This window comes from Neophocaena asiaeorientalis, unplaced genomic scaffold (assembly GCF_003031525.2).
Source record: "Neophocaena asiaeorientalis asiaeorientalis breed wild unplaced genomic scaffold, Neophocaena_asiaeorientalis_V1.1 scaffold461, whole genome shotgun sequence".
NCBI lineage: Eukaryota > Metazoa > Chordata > Mammalia > Artiodactyla > Phocoenidae > Neophocaena > Neophocaena asiaeorientalis.
Genome location: NW_020173230.1, coordinates 2,820,049 through 2,844,194, shown reverse-complemented (window position 1 = coordinate 2,844,194; position 24,146 = coordinate 2,820,049). Strand labels below are relative to the sequence as shown.

Below are 24,146 nucleotides of genomic sequence, written 5' to 3'. Positions count from 1 at the left end.
AGAGAGGGAGGGACACACAAAAAAAAAAAAAAAAAAAAAAAAAAAAAGTGGTGGTGGAACCCCCAGGGCCTGTGATTGGGGAACCCTCAGAAGAGACTGTGGATTCAGACCAACCAGAATTTGTGGGGGAACTCCCAGAGGCTGTGGTGAGGAAAACTTCAGAAGAAACTGTGGCTTTAGACCAACCAGATATTGTAGTGGAACTCAGAGGGCCTGTGGTGTGGGAACCCACAGAAAAGACTGGATTCAGACCAACCTGAAGTGGTGGCAGAACTCTGAAGGCCTGTGGTTGGGGAAGCCTCAGAAGAGAGAGTGGATTCAAACCAACCAGAATTGGTGGGGAAACTCCCAGAGGCTGTGGTGAGGAAACCCTCAGAGGAGACTGTGGATCCAGACCAACCAGAAGCAGTGGTGGAACTACCAACATATGTGGTGTGGAAACTCTCAGAAGACACTGTGGATTCAGACCAACCAGACGTGGTGGTGGAACTCTGACGTCCTGTGTTTGGGGAACCCTCAGAAGAGACTGTGGATTCAGACCAACCAGGAGTGGTGGTGAAGCTCCAAGGGCCTGTGGTGTGGGAACCCTCAGAAGACACTGTGGATTCGGATCTACCAGAAGTGACCGAGGAACTCCAAGGGCCTGTGGTGGGGGAATCCTCAGAAGAGACTTTGGATTCAGACCCACCAGAAGTGGTAGTGAAACTCTCAGAGCCTGTGGTTGGGGAACCCTCATAAGAGAGTGTGGATTCAGACCAACCAGACGTGGTGGTGGAGCTCCCAGTGGCTGTGGTGAGGAAACCCTCAGAGGAGACTGTGGGCTCAGACCAACCAGAATTTGTGGGGGAACTTCCATCCCCTCTGGTGGGGGAACCCTCAGAAGAGACTGTGGATTCAGTCCAGCCCAAAGTGGTGGTGGAACTCTGAAGGCCTGTGATGTGGGAACCCTCAGAAGAGATGGTGGATTCTGACCAAGTGGAAGTCGTGGTGGAACTCACAGTGCTTTCGCTGGAAGCAGAACTTGGATTGCAAGTTGTGGTCGTCTCTCCTGGAATAAAATAAGTGGTAGACAGTTGATGAGGACTTGAAGGGGATGCAGTTCTTCCATCACTTTGGTATGTGATTTTGTTACTGAGTTTAATGGCAGTCTGTCCCAGGCTGCCTGGGACATAGCTCGTCAGCCTATGGCACTGAAGCATGGCTTTCCTTTTCAGGGGTATAGGATGCCCCTATGTCAGGGGCATCTGTAGATATGGATAATTTACCAATGGTGATCTAGACCTTTGTCTCTTCTGTTGAGTATAGTAGTTTATTTATAGGGCAAAGTATCACTAGCTAATATTCTGGGGGTTAATGTGATTTATGACTTGAATTGTTAGCTGTATGGCTGTGGATTTTGACAAATCTGTATGTTCGTATGTATGCACATATATACATACACACACATATATATACATATATACACATATATACATGTATATGATTTTTCTCAACCCACAGTGTCATCTGCAAACACCTTAAATAAGAATGCCTCCACATCAAATATATATGTATACTGTTACCCAATATTGCCTGTACATTCCTCCCAGGCACCCAGAGACATGTTCATTTCCTTTGGCACTCCTGCATCAATTCAAGCTGATGTTAGTACTCACATACCCCCTGCACATTCCTTTTGCCCCTCCCATTCTGTGATTTGCAGGCCACACACTCACCTTCCGTCATGTGGCTGACAGTCTGACAAATCTCTCTTCACGATCCTTTACATGTGAGATTCCTCCTCTACCCCAGCACTTCCCACTGACCCAGGAGGAATAGGAGAGCTAAGGCAGTCACACATCACTGTGGCTAATTCATCCCCTGTCCTTTCTCTCCAGATACACTTACACAGAGGCTAGCCACTCTACCTGGAATACTACCACCACTACCTGGCTGTCCTGTGACCCCGGCGACTGCCCAGATGAGCTCTTCCTCCACCCTGGTCCCACAGCCCACTCAATGGGCTGCAGCTCTCTGATAAGGGGAGCTGGGCTTGCACCCTGGGACTGGAGGGCTGCTTCTGTGTTCTCTGTGCCACTAAGAACATGTGACTGCACATGTGAGACTCTATTTTCCTATGGAAGTTGGGACTATAATCTCTGGCTCCTCTTCACCCTGCCTATAAGACGAATAAGATCGAATATGGATAGAATCTTTGTGACAATTGTGCCATAAATCTAGGGATTATTAGGAATTCCACAGGATGGTGTATAGAAACCTCCTTGAGAGGGCAGGGCATGTGACCTCCTGTCCCTCCTGTCGGTCCCCCACTCCTCTGCAAAGATGCCCTGGGGTTGCATCTTTCTCACCTCTCAGGACGGTGGACTTTGGCCCCTGGCAGAGAGGACTGTGGAGGCCGTCAAGGCAGTGGCACCCTCTGCCCTCCCAGATGCTCCCATTTTCACAGGGTCCTAAAAGAGGCAGACAGTCACAGGGAGAGGCCAGGAGCTGGACCAGGACTGGAGGCCAGGGTAGTGGACAATTAGCGAAGATATGTCATTCACACCAACAGTTCTGGATCGTTGGCTTTGCAGAGCTACCATCACAACATTAAGGGAGAGACTTCCCCGGTGGTCCAGTGACTAAGACTCCATGGTCCCAATGCAGGGGTCCCAGGTTCGATCCCTGGTCAGGGAACTAGATCCCGTGTGCCGAAACTAAGACCAGGAGCAGGCAGATAAAAAAAATTTTTTTAAAGAAAAAGAACATTAGGGGAAGAGTGATATCAAATCGTTGATTAAGGCAGTTTGGGTCAAAGGTGGCATAATGCCTATGATTTGTGGAATTCTAAAGTAATGTAAAAAATTGACAAGTTTGCTTGGTTGTTTTTAAGTCAGTAGATATGTTTGTTTTGCCCAATCCTCTTGCCTACGGTGTTAGGTTTTGCCTAATTCAGCATGGGGAAGAGAAGGGGCTGAGCTGAGAGGCTGCCAACGGGGGAGGTGGGGGCTCCCTGGGGCTTGGGTATGAAGAGGATCAGAGAGAGAGAGAGAGAGAGAGAGAGAGAGAGACCACACATGGGGCCTCTGGTCAACCCAAAGCAGAGGGTGGCAGGGCTCAGAGTAAACCCAGGCTGGCGGACAAATGAGCCCCTACCCCTCATGGGGGGTCCTGGCCCCCCAGTGCAATTCGGGGGCAGTCAAGGCCCATTTGAAGGGACAGTGGGAGTCAACAGGGTGGGAGAGGGAGGGAACCACCCTTCTGCCTTTCTCAGAAGGCTTTGAAAAGAAAGTAATGTCGAAGCTGTCTTTTTCCCTTCTTCTTTAAAAAGAAGGGGTTTTGTGGACTTAGGCATTACAAATTTTACTGGACTTTTTAAGTTATAAAAGTAGACTATTTTTGTTGGGAAAGCCAAACAATGAGAAAGCATATAAAGGCAATTTATGATCGTGTCCCTAACTGAGTCACAAAGCATCAATAGGGGTGGGGAGAGGTGACATTTATTGGCGGCCTATCAAATTCCTGTGTAGCCGTATCACAGCTGTAACTCAATGACTGTGTATGTAATTCCCTTTGCCCCTCTCTGAGCACATAGAGAACACTTCTGCCCCGTTCAGCCTGAGCCAGAGTGGGTGCTCCATGAGCACGTCTTGAGTAAAGGAGAGAATGAATACTGGAAAGTCTACGTGACACTTCTTCTTAGTTATTTAATGTAACCCTGGGAGGTAGACATGAATATTCCTGTTTCACACCTGAATTGAGGTTCTAAGGGTTAAATATTTTCCGAGTTCACCCAGCTGGAAGGTAGAATTCAAGCACAATCTGAAGGTAGGGTTTACTTTTAACCCAAGAAAAGGGTTTCTCGAGTGGCGAAGAGCAAAGAGAACGTTTCAGGCGGGGGGAACAGCATGTGTGGAGGCTCAGAGTACATGCTTGGGGTGGAGCTAAATACTGAGAGACCAGAGGGGGCAGAAGGCAGGCTGGCAAGGTGGGTGTGAAGCCAGCTCTGGACTTGACTCAGCAACGGTGGAGAACATCCAGCAAAAGGCCACGGTCACAGCTGTGCCTTAGGAGCAGAGCCCTGGAGTGAAGGGCAGTGAGGGCAGAGGCATGGAGGTTGATTGAGGAGCCCACGGCAGTTACATAGTGGGACGCCGGGGGCCCCAGTGAAGGCCAGGACACTCGTTGGCATGGCCTCTGGACAGGCTCTCTTTGGTCTTGATTCCTGAATTCACACCATTTACTCCCTTTTACTGCCACCCACATCTTCGCTATAGTTGCCGACCAGCTTGAGTGCCCAAATCCCTGTCCTTTTCACCAGGCTGCCCTTCCTCCTGGAATTTCTCATCTCCTTCAGGTCCTAAGACACCACTGCCTCCTAACCACCCTTCTCCTCCCTGGTGCTGTTCGTTCCTGCTCACCGTCTAACTGAGACCCTCAACATAAAGGCTCTGGGGCTTCCCTGGTGGCACAGGGGTTGAGAGTCCGCCTGCCAATGCAGGGGACACGGGTTCGTGCCCCGGTCCGGGAAGATCCCACATGCCGCGGAGCGGCTGGGCCCGTAAGCCATGGGCGCTGAGCCTGCGCGTCCGGAGGCTGTGCTCCGCAACGGGAGAGGCCCCCCTACCCCCAAAAAAAAAAAAAAAAAAGATAAGGGCTCTGCCGTATCCCACACCTTCCTGGCAGCAACCCCCTCCATGCTCAAGGCTTTCACTCATTTCTGGGAGGGACAAGAAAAAGGCACCCTAGACAGTGCCCTGTGAAGAGCTTCAGAACCTTCCCAGCCTGAGATTCTGGTGGTCACGTCACCCCCAAAGGATGCGTCAGAGAAGTTGAGCAAACTCCTTCCCAAAGTCAACCTCCAGGGTCAGAAAATGTTCCACCAGGAAGCTGAGCAAAGGAAAAACACAGACATTCTCCACAGAAACAATTTACATGGCCAATAAGCCTATGAGAAGAAAATGGTCAACTTCACTGGTAAGCTTATCACATTGCACCCCCTTCTGTGATGTTAAGTAACGCACCTGGTATCGGTTGGGGAATGAGATGCTGATGGATGTTAGCTTAGTATCATATTTCTAAAGGATAATTTGAAAATGTGCATCAGGGATCGTGGCAGAGTCATACCATTTTAATGATTCCACTTCTAGTTACTGACCCTAAAGTAAAGTAATCTGATGCAGATTTTTTTTAAAAAATGTTTTACGAGAAGGTTTATGGCATCATTATCTACGAAAAATTGGGGAAAACCTGTCCAAGAATAAAAGAATAGGGGACCAGTTAGATGACTGGGGTGTTCCATAAAATAGAATATTAATCAGCTATTGAAACAGAAACTGCCCATAGAATAAATCTAAATACCTGTTCAGAAAAAGACCAAAATGTTAGCACTGTTTATCTGAGTGGTAAGCTTAAGAGAGATTTTCCTCCTTTTGTTTGTCTATATTTTCTAAATGTTCTATCATAAATAGGCATTCACGATATAATGTCTAAACATAATAAATGCATATGCTGTAAAAATTAAAACTTAGGTGTGCCCAGTACCTTGGAGAACTCATGCAAAATCACTAATAATTCCCAAGCTGGGATTCCCCACACCTTTGTGATCAAAGTGCTTTAACAAAAATGATCTAATGTCTGTGTTGCACTAGCCATCCAAGACGCCAGCTCTCCTACCAAACAAGTAAAATTTTACTTTCTTGTCCTGTGTACAGTTCTCATTGCTTCTTTCTTTAAAAGATAGTCATTTGAGTTAGGCAGCTGGTTTGCCAAGCAAGTTTTTCACTTGGTGGCATTCTTGGGAAAAAGCCCTCGAAAACACCTTGGGACAAGTCTGAAGATCGCCACCTCGATATAAGACGGTCCCCTCCTACCACCTCCAAAACACATTTCTGCTTGTGGTGGCTCAGCGGGGTCCATGGGAGCAGCCCTGAAGGGTGGGGTGTGGAGTGGGGGGTACACCTGTGAGGGCAGGTGCTACCCAGCTACGGGATCTTGTGCAGTTAACGTCTCTGAACTTCCATTTCCCCCGGAAAATGGGGATGAATGATGCCTGCCTTCACCACCCTTCTCATTCTAGAACAGGGGTCCCCAACCCCCGGGCCGTGGAGCGGCACCAGTCCGCAGCCTGTTAGGAACCGCACAGCAGAAGGTGAGCCGGAGGCAGGCGAGCGAAACTTCATCTGCCGCTCCCCGTCGCTCCCCATTGCTTGCATCACCGCCTGAGCCAACCCCCCGCTCCCCACCTCCTGTCCGTGGAAAAATTGTCTTCCACAAAACCGGTCCCTGGTGCCAAAAAGGTTGGGGACCACTGTTCTAGAAGATCCTACAAGAGAAGCCATGTGGGGGCCACTAGGCTGTGTCACTCAGTCCTGGGTGTACTTTCAGCCCTGCCACACACAACCTCAGTGATTTGGGCCTGTCTCCTTTTCTGGAAGGTCATTCCCACCTGGCAGAGTCACCTTAGGGGTGAGACAAGGCCGGGGCCACCTTGCCTCCGTCCCCCACCCCCTGCCCTGCACACACCTGTGACGAATGAATGGGCTTCCCGGCTTTCTAGCACCAGCAGACAGTGCCACCTGCCGCTGCCCCTGCCCACTGCCTCCCTGAAGGGCTGCTGCTCTGATTGCTGAATTATGTCCCCCCAAAAGAGATGTCCAAGTCCTAATCCCCATATACCCTTGAGGGTGACCTTATTTGGAAATAAGGTCTTTGCAGATGTAATTAAGTTAAGGATCTCAAGTTCAGATCATCCTGGATTTAGGGTGGGCCCTAAATCCGATGACTGGTGTCCTTATAAGAGAAAGGCAAGGGGGATTTGACACAAACAGGGAAGCAGGCTATGAGAAGACAGATGCCACACAGCCAAGGAACGCCAAGAATCACCAGAAGCTGGAAGGGACAATGAGAGCCTTTGGAGGGACCAGGCCCTGATGATACCTTATTTCGGATTTCTGGCCTCCATAGCTATGAGAGAATACATTTCTGTTGTTTGAAGCACAAAGTCTATCGTAATTTGTTGTAGCAGCCTCAGGAAACGAACACACACGGACACCCCCAGTTAGAGCAAGTGGTAAAGAATGTGGGCTCTGGAGCCTGACAGCGTGGGTTCCCATCCTGGCTCCTCCACCTGACAGATGGGAAGCCTTGAACTAGTTAGTTAACATCTCCATGCCTCAGTTTCCCCATGTATAAAACAGAAATCAGTAACAGTGCTTCTTCCCAGGGTCGCTGGGAAATTTAACTGAGATATCGTTTAGAACACTGTCTGGCACATAGTAGGCCCTCAGTGAACACCAGCACTTCTGATCATTAGTGTCAGACCCAGACAGCGGGAGGCGTGGCTTCCTGATGTGTTGTTCCCAGGGACTCTGTTTGTCACTATTCCAGTTCTGTCCATAGCTACGTATGGCTTTGTCAGTTCTGAAATTGTCTAAAGGCTTTGAGCATCTATTACTACTCCCTCCCTGTACTCCCCGTCAGCCAGCAAACTCCAGTGTCACCTCTCCCTACAGGCTCCCAGATCAGCCCAGGCGGACAGCCTCTGAGTGGCACCCCCTTCACCCTCCTCCACCGGGGCCCCTCTCGGAGCCTCAGCACCAGCCCTGGGTTGTGGTTCTTTCTGCCCCGTTCCCGTGTTTCTGTCTAATAAACAAGACTATAAACTGGCTTATTCATCCTACCTGGCTCAGAGCACGTGCCTGGGCAGAGCCAGGTCTCCTGTGTTTGCTGAATGAGTAAGTTTATTACTCCGCGTAAAACTCTAAACATAAGCCCGCCCTGTGACTCAGTGATTCTACTTCCAATTATAAATCCAAGAGAAATGAGTGCATGTGTCCATCCAAAAATGTGTACAAGATCTGTAGCAGCTTTATCCATAATAGCAAAAACAAAAAAAACAACTACTGCCTTTGAATTGCTCTAAATTTACGTCACCTACGCTTCAAAGGTTGCCCCTTTGTCTACTGTGAACAAGTCTGGTGTGGCCTTCACCACACTTCATTTTTTTTTTTAAACCCCACATTTGTTTATTTATTTGGCTGTCATGGGTCTTCGTTTCTGTGCGAGGGCTTTCTCTAGTTGTGGCAAGCGGGGGCCACTCTTCATCGCGGTGCGCAGGCCTCTCGCTATCGCGGCCTCTCTTGTTGCGGAGCACAGGCTCCAGACGCGCAGGCTCAGTAGTTGTGGCTCACGGGCCTGGTTGCTCTGCGGCATGTGGGATCTTCCCAGACCAGGGCTCGAACCCGTGTCCCCTGCATTAGCAGGCAGATTCTCAACCACTGCGCCACCAGGGAAGCCCACTGCGCCACCAGGGAAGCCCCACCACACTTTTATACACTGAACGTTTCCACTTCCACTTTCACCTTTCTAGACTCCAGAACTCTGACCCCTTGAGGCTCTTGCACTTGGTGCCTGTTCCCTGCTGCCATCCTGAGCAGCTCCTCTCCCCCACCCTTCCTAGGAACACTTTGGAGCTTCATGTACACAAAACAGGACACAGACTCCAATCCTCAAGTTGATCCCTGGTGTTGTGTGGTCTTTGCGGCCCTTGCAGCACATGGAGAATGGAGAATTCTAGACCACGTCCCTATCTTCATCCTCCTTCCTGAGTCCCAGGCCTCTAGGAAAGCTCCATCCAGAAATTCCATGCTCACCCCAAGCTCAACAGGCCTGCCTGGAGCCCTTTGTCAACCACCAGAAAGAATCTCCTGCTCCCCAGTCACACAGGTTCTAGAACCATCTATCTTGGTGCCCATCATCAAGAGGGACCTTCCTCTCTATTTCCAAGGAACTTGGGTTCCCAGCTGGACCCCCATGTCCTCATGCCAGGATGGCTCCCGACGTCCCTCTTTGCATCTGTCCTGGCAGGGGTGACCTACCCCTGCTCTGTCCTTGGAGGTCCTCTGGTGTCTAAAAGCCTCCACCTGGTTTTGACGCTCCTGTTACCCAAAGGCATTCCCTCACCAACCTGCTTTCCCCACCGGGCACATGCCCCTCGCCTCTGGGACATTCCTACACCTCGACTCCCCCGCACAGCCCTGCAGTGTTTTTCTACTTTCTCAGGCTGCCATTCCTTCTCCCCACTGTTCAGTTGTCCAAGACTTCATCGGTCCTCTTGGTGAACTGGGGTACCAAGAGGAGGGAGCAGATGAGAAACAAAGAAAACCACATATGCCAGCAGCGGTCTCTGAGCTGACTTCTGAAGAGGACCCAGAATGCACGCAGTGGGATGGAGGCATTGCGGAGGGCTGAGGGCCTCCAGTGCAGCACAAACGTGGGATCATATGGGTGAGGTCATGCTAATTATCATATAATCGTGGGTCATGCTGGTCCCAGGTAAGTCACTCACCCTCTCTGAGTCTCTCTTTCCTGTCTGCCTTCCTTTCCTTTCATAATTCTCCCAATGAGTCATACAGGCTACATGCTCTGAAATGGCTTTGTAAATAGCAGAGCCTTCTGCAAGTAGGGGGCTGGGGGGCTTGGGGTATCGTCAGACCTGGTGTCCCCCAGAATGGCCCTACTTGCCTGAACTCCCCGCTCCTGATGGCTCTGGGCATTTATCAAAGATAGATGCTTTTGACTCCTTGGCGTTCTAATGGATTCAACATGATCTTTTCCATGCAATTATGAGCACCTTGCAATAATTTGTGTGGGTGGCTGTCTCTAAGGCATGGCGGGAGAAACAGAGGCAATACCCTTGCTGATTTCTGGGTCCTTCGTCACTGTCATCATCACCCCCACCATCCCTCTCCTCAGTATCTGCCTGGGGAGCAGGGATGGGAGGACCCCTGCTAAGGTTGACCCCCTTCCATAGCTTCCTTTTCTCTGTATATTAGCTTAGGGCTAAAATGTCTTTAATTAACATATTTTCATAATGTCCCTAAAGCCACGAAGTTCACACCGCCAGTCCTGGCTCCTCTCCCCTTGGCTTCTCCCAGCCAGCGCTGCTGCCCCCAACATGTCTTGGTAGGGGAGGAAGAAGCACATTAAGGCCTGGTCAGCTGAGGTGGCCCCTAGGGGCCTAAGTTCCTGCGTGGCTTCTCTCACAGCCGCCCTGAAGACCTCCAAGGCCCCCGGCCGCAGCTCCCACCCTACCACCCACTTGCCACCGCTCATCACACACCACGCATGTCCTTCACCTCAAGAGATGCCTCTTTCACCTGGCACCTTGGGCTCACTCCCCCAATGCCCCTCACCCCAGCATCTGCCCTGCTCACACCTTCCCGGGGGCACTTCCCTGTCTCGGGGGAACCAGAAAGTCTGTTCCGCATGAGGGAACCCACGGGAATCAGCTTGTAACCAGTCTCTTCCCAGACAAACGGCCGTGAAAAGGTTTAACACGGACCACAGAGTCTGTCTCTCCCTCAGCCTTTCAGCCATTTCTAACCAGAGGGGCTGTCCCTGGCACCCCTGAGGCTCTCCCCAGGCAAGGAGGGAAGCTGCTGGACACCCCGTGGACTCCTGCCCTCCCTGGCCAGGGCTGGCAACCTGTGCAGTGTCTCTGTGAGGTTTGGAAAGAGCCGACCCTTAGGCTGGGGCAGACCCCAGGATGAGGGCAGGCAGAGCCCCCTGTTTTCCCAGGGGGAAGCCTGGAGAACAGAATGGGTGGGTTCCAGCTCCCACTCAGCCCCGGGGTGGAGCTTGGTGCAAACTCTCAACAGCACAGCACAGTCCAGACCCCTTCCTCCTCACCCGCGGGTCTCCGGGGTGACCCCTTTAGCTTCCAAAGGCGGGATGAGGTCATGGCCTGGGTGTCCAGCCCTTGGGCAGCCCCCTCCCCTGAAAAGCGAGGGAGGGAAGGAAGAAGGGAGGTTAGCCACCTGCAGCCCTGCCTGAGGCCGGCACACACCGGGACCACCGCGGGGCTCGGGCTGTATCTCACTCACCTGATGTCGTGGATGTGGCAGTGTCGGACGCCCAGAGCCAGAGAGCCATTGACAGGATCCAGGTCGCCAGCATCTCCCTGAGAGTGAGGCCCACATCAGAAGAAACTAAGAAACGAGTGCCTCCCAGGGAGGGGTCAGCCATATAAAGGAGCCCAGAGACCTTTGCCTCAGGAAGGACACTGCCTGGCCCCGGGTGGAGGTGAGACGATGGGGTTGGTGGGTGACACGGGGAGTTGGCCAAAGGGCAGACGGTCAACCCTCCTCCTCTCTAAGAGACCTGAACCTCCTTCTGCGGGATCTCTATAGTGCGGAAGCCAGAGTCATGGGAGGGGCAGGGCAGGAGGAAGGGACAGGCAGCAGAGGCGTGAGTGCGCGCTGGTTGCCAAGATGCGAGGGCCAAGAAATCCAGGGAGACGGTGACTGTGGAGGGAGGGTCAACAGAACCCTAGAAGGAGCTGCCAGAGGGACCAGGCCAAGTGAAGGACCCTCCGCCCTTACCCCCAAGAGGCCCCCCTTCGGGCCTTCCTTCCTCATCACCCACTTCGAGCTGGCCCCTTCTGAAGAAGGACAGTGCCTTCCCCCGGGCCACCTCTGACCACCAGCGCTTCTCCTGGGTGGGACTTCCACTCGCACCTGAGGCTTTATGGTCCTGGTCTCTACCCGCACACTGGCCACTGTCAGTCTCTCTCCTGTCCTGGACAAAGGTCCCGGGGGTCGTTCCGACACCCCCACCCGGAGAACCTCGTTCTGCCAGCCCTGACCACCCACAGCTCAGTCCGGCAGCCTGCTGCCCACAAAAGTGGAAACAAGAGGGCCGCAGCCCCAGGCGTGGCAGGCCCTGGCGTGAGTGTGTCTGCCACCCAGGTTTGTAGTCTCAAGGTCTTTCGGGATGCCTGGCTCACCTATCAGCGCCAATGACAGCTGACTCAGCTGCAGTCACCCACCTCCCTGACTCAGCCGTAAGCTCTTAACGTCAAGGGGCACAGATGACAAACCCAACAGGCTCCCACCACCTGCTCCCTCCCATTCCCTGAGAAAATGGGTCCTCCGATCTCGACGTTCCCTTTGAGGACGGTCATGGTCCCTGAGAGCTGCCCACGGAACCCTTCATTCCTTGCTGGGAGAAACCTGCGCTCCCAGGCCCTCCTACATCTCCTGACATCCTTGTTCCTCAACCGAGTGGAAGCACCAGAGTGTGAGAAAGAGAAAGACACAGAGCAGTTTCTTTTACAATAAATGCTATATTATGTTCAGTTGGGAGAACGGGAGACTTGCAGACTTCCTGTCCCCAGGTGAGTGAGGTCTTCCTGCAAAGGAGGCGGGGGGCTTCTGTCTTCAGAGGTTATTGCAGGGATGGGGGTGAGACCAGGGAGAGGAAGGGAGGAAGGGGTGGGGAAGGGGGTAGGAATGGGGGGAAGCACTGAGGGAGGGGAGGGAGAGTTAGGGGAATGAGGAGGAGGTGCTGGAGGAGCTTTCCCACCTCAGGACCCCACTTCCTCTCATCCTCAGGGACCTGGGGGTGACAGGAAGAATGGAGCCTCATAATGGGGGACCTGGCCTAGGGAGCACCACCTGGGGGTCCTAAGATGCAGAGGGCATCTGTACCTAGCTAGGGATGGGGGGAGAAGAGGAGGGAGGATTTAGGACTGGGGCACTGAGATGCAGGGGGCAGGGGGGTATTTAGGGCTGAGGGTACAGGGATGGGGAAGGGGAAAGTACGGGAACTGGGGGAGATGCAGGGCTGGGCACTGGGCTGTTGGGGAGAAGTGACTTAAGAAGTGGGTTCAGAGGGGAGAAAGTTTAAGGGATGGGGGCAAGGGGTGCAAGGGGAGTTATATAAGGAGAGGGTAGGAGGATGGGGCGGGCTGCAGGCTGGTTGCATGTACAGGGTGAGGACCCGGCAGTAGGGATGCACCCAGGAAAAGGAGAAATGGAAGCCTGAGCCCTGGGGAAGGACATGGGGATTGGGGATCTCAGAGAAGCCATATAAGCATGAGGGCCGACACAGGAAGGTGCATTGGGACAGAGGTCTGACCAAGCACATCTGGTTTTCACAATAATCCCACAAGGTATTAGGACGAGTGGGCCACATTCTTTATTTATTTTTTTTTTTTTGTGGTACGCGGGCCTCTCACTGTTGTGGCCTCTCCCGCTGCGGGGCACAGGCTCCGGACGCGCAGGCTCAGCGGCCATGGCTCACGGGCCCAGCCGCTCCGCGGCATGTGGCATCTTCCCGGACCGGGGCACGAACCCATGTCCCCTGCATCGGCAGGCAGACTCTCAACCACTGTGCCACCAGGGAAGCCCGGCCACACTCATTTTACAGGTGACAAAACCGAGGTTCAGAGAAGTGACTGACTTGTCCAAGGTCCCAGAGTGGAAGAGCCTGGATTTGAACTGGGTCTCCAGGTGGGTTTCACACAAGTTGGGAGAAGGATAGGGGTCAGGGGGAAGTCTGATGCTGCCCAAGGAAACCAGGAGACTGATCCGCAGGAGTCTGCAGCCATCTCTTCAGAGGCAGTGCAGATGGTTCCCTGCACTGTCCGTGGCAGCGTGGAGAAGGCAGCGTGGGGCTCACAGTGAGATCAAGTTCACCTCAGGTTTGTGGAAGTGCAGCTGCCACAGAATTTGTGAGACAGGCAGTGAGAAGAGGAAGCCACCCAGCAGAGGCCGGCTAGAAGGTCACCGCCTCCTTGTCCCTGCCCAGCCCCTGTCCTGAGAAGGGGGGCATCGGGAGCTGGACCTGGGAACACTCCTTACCGCCACCCCACCTTGCCCCCTCACCATCATATTAGTGTCCACGTTCTCCAAGGCCACACAGACGTTTTCATCTTTAAATAGAGAGAAAAGAGAACGGGAGGGGGGGGGGCGGGGGTGAGCAAAGAGGAGGGAAGGAAACGTCAGGAAGGCAGGGCCAAGGGGGCTCCTGTGCCCCTGCGCCTGCCCTGCGGGGACGGCCTGTGCACGACCTGGGCCTTAGAAGGGGGCGCGGAAGCCACGAAGCAAACTCTGGGGCAAGAGGTATATGCCTGTCTTGGGCAAGAGAGGTCCTCCCGTCCTGCCCAGGCCAAAATGGTACCCAGGGAAGCCCCCGTCTCCCTTCCCCAGGAGACAGGACTCACTTGCTCTGTCATTCTCGAAGCCCAAGTTAGAAAAAGTCTTCACGGTGTTCTCATCACAGGTCTCGAACCACTTGCTGTCGTCCCGGGACCTGCCAGGCGGGCGCTGCATCGTCAGGGCAGGGCCGCCCGGTCTGGGACCCCTTTGCGGCCCTCAGCCCTCCACCTCCAGCGCACTCACAGGCCTCCGCCTTGGCCGCGCCTCCTCCACGAGCGCGCGACGAAGACGCTCAGCGCCCCCAGCAGCAGCAGCAGCAGCAGCGCCGCGGTCCCCGCCAGGCCTCCGACAAGCGCCTTCCAGGAGATGGTCACCTCGCAGCGCGAGCCCGAGAACCAGTACGTGTCCGTGGAGAAGCAGCTGCGGGGAGCGTGTCACAGGTCACACGCCCTCACCACCTCCTGGGCTTGGTCCGCTAGTGGCCCTGGACCACGCAGGTACTAGCAGGTGGGTGACCCGGGGGCCAGAGGGCGGGGCCTCTGGCGGCGCCGGCTGAGCGGGGTCGGGTGATTGGCTCAGCTGGCTGTGGGCGGGGCCTCACCGGCAATAAGGACCGCTCCTCTGCAGAACGCACTGGCCCTGATGACAGTCGATGGCGCCGTCCACGCCCGCCGTGCATTTGGTGACACAGCGGAGCTTGTTCTCTTTCAGCAAGGGGAAGTAGAAATCCTCGTAGCCCACGGCAGCAGCGCGGCGACAGATGGCTGGGGAATAGGAAGGGGGTTGCAGAGGCAAAGACTTCATCCACTCTACTCCGGGGCCAGGCTATGAAATGACTCTGAAAATGGATGAGAAGCACTACATTTCCGAGGGTGGGGTGTCGAGGGGTAGACCTTGGGATTAGATGAGGGAAGGTCAGGCCCCTCACCCTCTCCTCACCTTCTCTGCTGGTCCTCGGGTGGAAGCTACCAACAAGGGCCAGGCAGGCAGCACCGCCGGGTCCATATCACTTGCCTCCCCAGAAGGTCTCCCCATCCTCCCTAGGGAATTTCAGTGGACCGATGTCCCTTGTGGGAGGGGTCATGGCCTCTTGGAGCCACTTAGCCCTTTGCCCTACCTCTCACCTTCCCGGGATAGCTCCGTCCTGGTGCTGTTGTTCACCTTGATGGAATCAGGCTTAAAACACAAGACTGGGGGTGGGGCGGGGGGACACACAGGCACAGGTGGAATTGAGGGGAGGCACAGGGAGGGGCAGAGAGGGCTCTGTCAGTATGGAGGAGGTGTGAATGGGCAACAAGGGAAGACCCCTTTGGACTCCCTCATGTCCCCTGAATAGTCAGGGGTCCTCAGCCACCCTGGAAACCTTGAGCAGAACTGTCTCTTCCACAGCACCCAGGTTCTGGTGAGCCCCTCCTTAGCCCCATCCTTGACCCAGTTGGCTGGGGACCTGTGTCTCTTCTCCCAACCTGCCAGAGGTACCACAGGGCTGGCACCTGACCCCAGAAGGACCCTGTCTGCGCTGGAGCAGGCTGGGATGGTGGCTGTGACCCTGGCCCGTCCCTGCAGCCTGAGGCCCCCCCGCTTCTGTTCACCCTATGGAGCAGGCTGGGACGGTGGCTGTGACCCTGGCCCCTCCCTGCAGCCCAAGGCCCCCAGCTTCTGCTCACCCTGGTCCTTCCCGCAGCTGCTATTCTGGCTGACAGTCTGGAGCTCTTCCTTCAGGGCCACTTTCACCTTCTCATACTCGCTCTCCAGCTGGAGGCTGAAGGGTAACTTCAGCTGGACCAGGTAGTCCACAACAATGCTGCCATTCCTGAGGGGGGCAAGGGAGCAGGGATCCTTAAAAGGTGCCCAGGCCCAGGCCATCATAGGTCCGTAGAAGGGCACTTCCAGACCAACCACAACTATACGGGTGTTGGCAGGAAGTAGGCATTGAGCTGGGATTCCAGATACATTATGTCCAGCATCTCTGCCTTTATCAGCCTGAGTAGGTGGGACAAGGAATGATTGACATTCTCTTGGCATTGCCTCAAGCCATAATCAAACCAGGCCCTCCTGGGCTCTCTGCCTCCCTCTTGCTGACCCATCCAGCAGACCAGGTGCCAACTAGAGAGAGACCAGCTATAGACCAGATACCAGGCACCATCCCTCATGCACCGCCTCCCTGTTTGTCCCACTGAATCATTCACCTTCCAACATGCTTTGAGAGTAGGGGTGACATCCCTCCTACAGAGAAATGACTCCAGAAAATGACTGCAAAACATCCTCTACAGAGTGCTTCGTTTGCATCCTCACTCCATCCCTCTCTTTATGACATCTGACGATTCCAAAAGCAAGGGATGTCTTCTCCAGCACTTCTTAGTTCATCCCCCCCACCACTTGACACTGTCTCCACAGTGCCAGAAGGGTCTCCTACCTCAGAGAAAGGATCACCACCTCCTTGAACCCCTTCACATTTTGGTAAACCTTCTTCATCTGAAATGCCAAGGATCCTGGGCTCACATCTGAACATCCAGACCAGAGGGTACCCAGGGACCCAAGCTCAACTCCAGGGGCAAACCTTTGAGTTCCCTCCGCTTCCTCCTCACCTGATCCCGGAAGGTGTCCGTGAAATCTCTATAGGCCTTAGAAGTGTTGTCATTGAGGTCCGGGGAGAACTTCTTGTCGACAGAAACCTCCATGCCCACTTCAGCGTCCACTTTGTCTGCACACAACATTCCCTGCTCTGGTCACTTCACCATCCACTCCTGTCTGACATCACCGCCACCACCCTGACCCAGAGGTTACTCCCGTGGCCCCTCTCCATGTTCCCTGAGAACTGACTGAACAGCAGGAGGGAGAGAGGCAGGAATTCTGGAATGAGTTGTCCTGAGATGTGAGAAACACTGAAAGTCAGGATGTCCAGCAGTCAGGCCTGTAGTCTCTCCCACGTCTGCCCCAATGGGAAGCAGAATAATGGCCCCCAAAGATGCCTATGTCTAATACCCAGAACCTGGGAATACCTTATGCTATATGGCATGGAGGAATCAAAGTGGCAGATGGATTTAAGGGTACTAACCAGCTGACCTCATTATGGGAAAATTAATGTGGACTATCTGGGTGGTCCGAGTATTATCACAAGGGTCCTTAGCAGTGGAAGAGGGAGGCAGAAGTCAGAATCAGTCAGAGGAAGATGTGAGTATGGAAAACAGGCACAGAGATGCAAAGCTGTTGTCATTGAAGATGGAGCGAGGGGGCCTTGAGACAAGGAATGTGGGCCACTTGTGAACCTGGAAAGGGCAAAGAGATGGATTCTCTCCTAGGGCCTCCAGAAAGAACCCAGCCCTGCCAACACCTTGATTTTAGCCCTGCGAGACTCATGTCAGACTTCTAATGTACAGAATTGTACAATAATAAGTTTGCAATGTTCACCTGCTAAGTTTGTGGTAATTTGTTACAGCAGAAATTAGAACCTAATACAACTCGAAGTAGCCCAGACTGGGAGGAGGTCCCAGGAAAGAAAGTGGCCCCAGTGACCTCCTGGAGGTGAGGGTGGAGATTAGGCATGGTATGGGGTAGGGGAGAGCATGAGGCAGAAAGCAAGGATGAAGGGATTCAGCAAAATGATTGGGCCCATTAGAGTCAGTGGCACCTCCCAAGAGAAAGCGCAGAGAGCAACTCACCCACATCTATGTGTTCCACAGCAAACTCACAGTGGGAGCCAGAGAAAGTGCTGGGGCAGGAGCAGTGGCTCTGCATCCAGATGCCACCGTTGTCACAAGTGCCTGGGGAGCACAGGAAAACAGGAAGTTCAGGACAGAATTGACCTTGGTCATGGGAATATAGCGGGAGAGGGAGGAGAGGCCACATGGAGGCAGGAGACCCAACCTGGGGAGGTGGTCAATCTAGACCGTGTGATCATCTGAGTCGTGGTCAAAGTTGTCCTGGGTGACGTAAGGGTGGAGAGAGTCTTGGTGGTAGTCGCTGGTATCCCTGGAGTGCTGGTGATGGGTGAGGTGGAGTGCGTCAGCTTGCTTGAAGTCATCATGGTAGTTGAAAAGCTGCTACTTGGTTTCACGGTCACTGGGAGGCTCGTGGAGCCGGGCACACGTGGGGTAGTTACAAAGTTGGTGCCGATCCAGGTGCCACTGGTGGGTCTTTGTGTGCTCGTGAAGTCCGTGTTAACGGGGATGGTTCCAGTGCTGACAGGACTAGGGGCATCAGTCACGTCAGCGGGGTCAGTTTTGAAAACGGAAGTAGAAGTGTCCGTTTCTGCAGGGAACACAGCTGTCCTGGTGGTGGAACTGGGACAGGTGGCCCTCTCAGTAGTAGAGGTAAAAACTGATAATGGGATGGTGGGTGTAGAAGTAACTTCAGGATTTGGACCCACTTCTATACATGGTGTAGTGGGAGAGGCAGACACTATTGTAACCGATATTGATTCTGGACATTGGGTAGTGGGAGAAAGAGTCAACATGGTGGTGGTTTGGGTAAGACGACTGCTGCCATTTTGGGGAGAAGTGGTGAGAGAAGTTCTTGCAGTTTCAGATGAGGAAAAAGTAGGAAAAGCTGTGACAGAAGACCCTGTGATGTCTGTACTGTAGACATGAGAGGAGGTAGGAAAAGACTTACTTGTCGTAGAGACCAGTGAACTTGTGCTGATGGAAGATAGAGATGATATTGTTATTTCAGGTATTGAAGACGAGATGATGGTACTAAAAGGGGTACTTATTGCACTAGTAGAAGTAATCAATTCAGGGAAAGGTGTTGAGGGAGAAACACTTGAAGTACTGAGAGCTGTTATTGAGGTGCGTGCTGTTACCACGCTTTTGGTCCCAGACTGGCCTACTTCTGTGGTTGAGGCTAGAATGGGAAAAGTGTTTGTGATCGAGGTGACAGGAGCTTCAGTGTGCGTGGGAGTGGTGATTTCTGTTGTGGACCTGGTGGGAGGAGTAGTGGGAGTTGAAGGGCCGGAAGTTGGGTGTGTAGCGGGGATGGTGGTAGTCAGGGTGGACATAGGGCTAGTGTTTGCGGTCGAAGTGGAGACTGGCTCTGCGGTTGGGGAAGGTGGAGGGGAAGATGGGGTGATATTTGTGTGGGTGGGTGAGGTGCTGGAAAGAGCGAGTGTGGAGCTGAGTTCGGTGGTGGGGGTCAATGAACCAGTGGTACTCAAGGATGTGGACTCAGTGTTGGCTGGTGTCATTGTTCTTCCTGTAGAGAAACTGGTTGAAGACGTGATGTCTGGTGTACTTTGTGGTGTTACTGATGTGGGTGTTGTTACTATATTTGTGGTACCAGTCTTGGTTATTTTTGTTGTTGAGGTGTTGGGCAATACTGCTGTTTTCGAGGTGGCAAGTGTTGAATTGTCCATTAGAGTTTTTATTCCTGTTTTGGTCATGGTCACAGTACTAGTTGTAAATGGAGGGGTAGATGTAGCCTCAGTAGGGATTGTGGCAGTCGAAGGTGATAGTGAGGTAGTGCTTGTTTTAGTCGGGACTGTTTCTCCTCTCTGGGCAGATAGAAAACGCTGAGGCTTATTGGTGGGTGCTGTCGAGGTGCTGGTGGTCACTGAAGTAGCAGTAGTGGATGTCGAATAATTGACTGTATTTGTGGGAGTGTCTGCATTTGTGATTGATGGAGCAGCAGTAACCTCTGTTGTCTGAGACTCTGTAACAACATCACTGGTTGTAATAAATGTGGTTTTCCTGGTTGATGAAGCATGAGGGGTTGTGTTGCTCGTCTTTCCTATTTCTATAGCGACTCCAGTGGTGGACAGTGGTCCCTTGGTAGTAGATATCACGTGTGTATCAGTGCTGGTGGGCACAGGGCTGGATTTAGATGTGGTAAATGTGGCAGGAGTGATTGTGTTTGTAGGAGTGATTGAAGACATAGTTGGAGAAATTGAAGTAATTGAGGTGGTGAGAGTTTCTTTGACAGTGTCAGTCACTGGAGTCAGTGTCGCTTTCGTGGAGCTCATGGTGTTCAGAGGAGTTGTTTTCCATGTACCTAGTTCAGTGGATGCTTCTGTGGCGACAGATACAACTTGTGTTGTAGGCGTTGTTAATATATCATTTGAAGTAGGTGCTTGAGTGATAGCTGTGGATGTCTGAAAGGTACTGGCCATGTCTGGAAATGAAGTGATGGTTGTAATCAAGGTGCCACGGGTGCTGAGTGCTGTTAACAAGGTTTTCCTAGTAGTTAGAGAAGGGGTAGGAGCAGAGGTAGACACGATTGTTGGGGTCGGAGACTGGGTTGCGTGGGTACTTGCAGCGGTAGGGATAGCCCTTTTTGTGGTACCAGTCACAGAGGAGATCGGAGTGTCTAGAGTTGTGTGGGTTGTTGGGACAAAGGAAGGGGGTGGGGTTATGGTTGTGGGAGATTTCCCCGGAGTGGTGGTACTGGGAGAATTGGTCACGGCTGAAGTGACTCTCTTGGTAGTTGTCACGGGATAAGTACTGGTAATGGTTGTCCGTGGCTTCTCTGTCACAGGAGTGGTGGTGTAAGAGCTGGTGAGGGACACTTGGGTCTGTGTCATGCAGGTGGTGGTGGGGTAAGTGGTAGTGATTACAAGGTTCGTTGGATTGATGCACTCTGTCGTGCCCATATAGACAATCACGGTAGGTGGAGTGGTCTCAACCTTGAAGACAAACTTGGACATGGGGATTGTTGAGGTGTTGGAATTGATTGGCGATTTGAGCAACGTTTCAGAAATGGATTTCAAGTGGGGGGAGGTGGTGATAGTCATAGGTCTGTGTTCCCTGCTATCTGGAGTGGGAGAAATTTCGGAGGTACTCAGTGGCCGCCTTGCTGGGCCTTGAGAGTGTGGGGAGTTGCTGAGAGCAGCGTGCAAAAGCGCATTAGAGGTGGATGTGGCCACGGCTGAAGCTCCTGTATTGGCAGTAGAACAGAGGCATTCATCGGTAGGTCGTTTTGTCGCCATAACACCACATAGGTTACTCACTACCCCATTTTCCAGGTACATGCCACAGAGGTAGGAAGTGCCACCAGTTCCTCCCGAATCAGAGGCAGTTTGGGGCTGGGGTCTTTCAAGGTTCTAAAGGCCAACATATGTCTTCCCCCCTGGGCAGCCTCCCCAAGGGGCGTTGGGTTGGGGGCGCGCTTAATCCCTTGCCCACCTGTCTGAGTACTGACCTTGCAGCCCTGGGACAGTCGAGCTGAGCACGCATGTTCAGCAGAAGGTCCTGTCTCCTCCCATCGGTACTCCCATCCCTTCTTCCTCACACACCCCAAAGTCCTTGTCCCTTCCGGTTCTCTGCGCCACCCCCGCCCCCTCTGGCCCACCTCTGCCCGTCTCCCTGTGACCCACTGCTGTCTGGGCTGACTCTCCTCTTTGGAGAGAGAGAGAGAACCCAGCCAATCCTGGGATGAGGGTGGGGACACATCATGGAATTTGGGAGACGAGGGGTCAGAGAGCAGAAAGTTGCAAAGAGAATAACAAAGGGAAAAGCAGAGATTGAAGCTCAGACTTCATTGAGTTTGAGGACAAGGAGAGAGGATCACACACAGGCTGAGGAACAGGACAGAAAAGGAAATTTCCAGAAAGAGATACCTTGGCAGGCAGGCATGGGTCCTGAAGACCTTAAGGTGTAGCAGTGAGTGTTAATAATAAAAATAGCTATATTTTCCATCACCTATTCTATTTCGGCCAAGGAATTAATTAGTTTACAAATATGAGCCCCTCCCTCTACAGATGTTGTCATCCCCATCTTACAGGTGATACAAGTGAGAGTCAAAGATCTCATAGTGCTGAGGGTGACCGGCGCCACGGCGGCTGCTCGCAGGAAGCACCCAGACCTCCTGTCCACTCGGGGGCAGCTTTCTCAACTCAGACTCAGCACATCTTCGCTCTGAGAGCTGGGGTTTCGCTACTCAGCTTAGCTGGGGTGTCAGGGAGATAGGGGAGGGGAATATGAAGGTTCCTGGCCCAGAGCCCTTATAGCCAGGAGGTGGCCCTGGAGATAAGTGAGAGGGTGGACCAGAGGACCTCTGTGTTGGGAAGGTCTAAGGTTGGGGTTCAGGAGCAGACACTGGGGGGCAGAGGGAAGGGAAGTGAAGAGGAATTCCGAGGTTCCAAAGGGGTGGGAGAGAGAAAGAGCAGGACCCCACACCAGGTGGTCTCAGAACCACCCTTTGGGAGCCATCAGGTGCTCCCCCCGCAACCCTGCCAATGACAGCTGTGCCCAGAAACATAGGCTAGGTCGGGGTGGGAGAGTTAGGGGCAGGGCTGGAGGAGGGGGCACTGGGACCAAAGGTGTAGACTCCCCAGAGAGAGGAGGGGGCCCCAGGGGCAGAGCCAGGGACCCTCAGGAGGGCTGAACCGATGGAAGTAAAGGGAGGGATAGAATCCAGGGTGGAGGAAGCATCAGTGCTGGGGAGCAGGGGCAACAAGAGGAAGAGGGCTCAGAAAACTGAGTCAAAGTGGGAAGAGCACTCTTTCAGAAACAGGTGATCCCATCCTTTTGATGCACGCGCGGACTCGGCCCCAGGTGTGGAGCAGCACCGCTGGACCCAGCTTCCCTCTCCTCCCCCCCGCCTACAGCTCTCCCTGCACCAAGAGCTCCGAGGGGCCCCTCCTCAGCCTCCCCTTAGATCTCAGAGCCACCGCCCCCCCCCACACCCCTGTCCTGGAACGTCAGGAGGGTCTCCCCAGCCCTCCCCACCTCGCTCCCTCACCTGTGGCCCCCAGGGAGACCCTGAGCATCCAGAGGCAGAGGAGCCTGAGCAGCTGCATGGGTCTGGTGCAGAGCAGGCTGGAAGCAGGACCAGCGCCGGAACGATGTGTACAGTAGCACCCAGCTGGAAGTTATCTGCCCCGCTGGGTGTGAGGGCTGAGCATAGGTAGCTTTACCTTTGTACCGCCCTTTGCCCCGCTGTTCCCCCCTTCTCCCTGTATCTGGCACTGCTGCAGGAAGAAAGGACTTTCTAGAAGATAAGACAAGCCCAGGAAGTGTCAGCCGGGAAGAGCTCCACCCGCAGCCTGCCTGGCCCACTCACAGCAGTTCCCAGGACATTGCCCTGCTCTGCCCTTCCCTCGCCCCCAGCCAAGAACTAGAAAAACTGGACAGAGAATACGCTTGGCCAAGACCTTGCACGCTGGAGTCTGGGGCCTCTCCTTAGTTTCATTCCCAGCTGCAGGGGGCGGGGAGAGATGAAAACTTGTTCTTCTTCACTGCCTCTGCCACTCACTCTTCCCCATCTCCATCCTGCCCTTAGCATGACTCTGGGGCTATGACTCCACCACCAGTACCAGGGAACAATGCAGAATTCCATCAGAAGTCATTTCAATATCTGAGGACTTGGGCCAGGTCCCAGAAAAGGAAACACAGATGGCTAGTGGAAACGATCAAACAAAATGACTAGCTTGGGCCCAGCAGATTAGCAAGTGTTAGGAACTTTGATTCTATCCAGTGTTGGGAAAAGTGGAAAAATAAACACTCTTACCCAGCTGGTGGGAGTGTAAGGGGGTTGTGCTGGTTTAAAAAGGCAATTTGGGGACTTACCTCGTGGTCCAGCGGTTAAGACTCTGAGCTCCCAATGCAGGGGGCCCAGGTTCGAACCCTGGGCAAGGAACTAGATCCGGCATGGCACAACTAAGAGCCTGCATGCAGTAAACTAAATGGTCTACAGTCCACAACTAAAGATCCCACATGCCGAACCGAAGATCCCATGTGCCACAACTAAGACCTGGCATGGCCAAATAAAAAAATTTTTTTTAAAAGAAAGGCAATTTGGTGGCATCTGTTAAAATTTTAAATGCATGCTCGAGGACCCAGTAATTCCACCTTTCCATCTCTGTGTTCAAGAATCACTTCAAGGAGGCATTCATGAGAGTGTTTATTGCCATCCAGTTTGTCGCATTTCCGATAGAAATTGGAAACAACCCAAATTGCCCTCCATAGGAAACTAGAATGGCTATGGACAAATCACACTATAGGCTACCACATTCAAATAAAAAATAATGGTACCATCATGGCAAGACTCTTGGAACGTCTTGTTCAGTGAAACCAGTAGAAACAGCCTTCTTAAAACGCACACATGTATGTCTCCTATGAATACACAAACACACACACACACATACACATACATACATACATAAGTGCATTCAAACTTTGGAAGGAGGCTCACCTACTCCAATAATAGGGGTAAGTTTAGCTCAGAGAAGCATGAATGAACTAAGATTGGGAATGATTGTCAGGCAACTTTGGCTGTATCTGTAGTTTTTCC

At 53.0% G+C, this 24,146-nt stretch overlaps 1 protein-coding gene across 1 annotated transcript in view; it reads right to left on the bottom strand.

Moving 5' to 3' along the window:
• The window catches only part of LOC112399988 (mucin-12-like), a 32,675-nt gene extending 9,983 nt beyond the window's left edge, over positions 1-22,692 (bottom strand). Inside the window, exon 1 of the mRNA XM_024745490.1 lies at positions 22,596-22,692. Coding sequence (XP_024601258.1) covers positions 22,596-22,653 — 58 coding nt within the window. The 5' untranslated portion in view covers positions 22,654-22,692. The remainder of the gene's footprint in view (positions 1-22,595) is intronic.
• Positions 22,693-24,146: the final 1,454 nt, after the last annotated feature.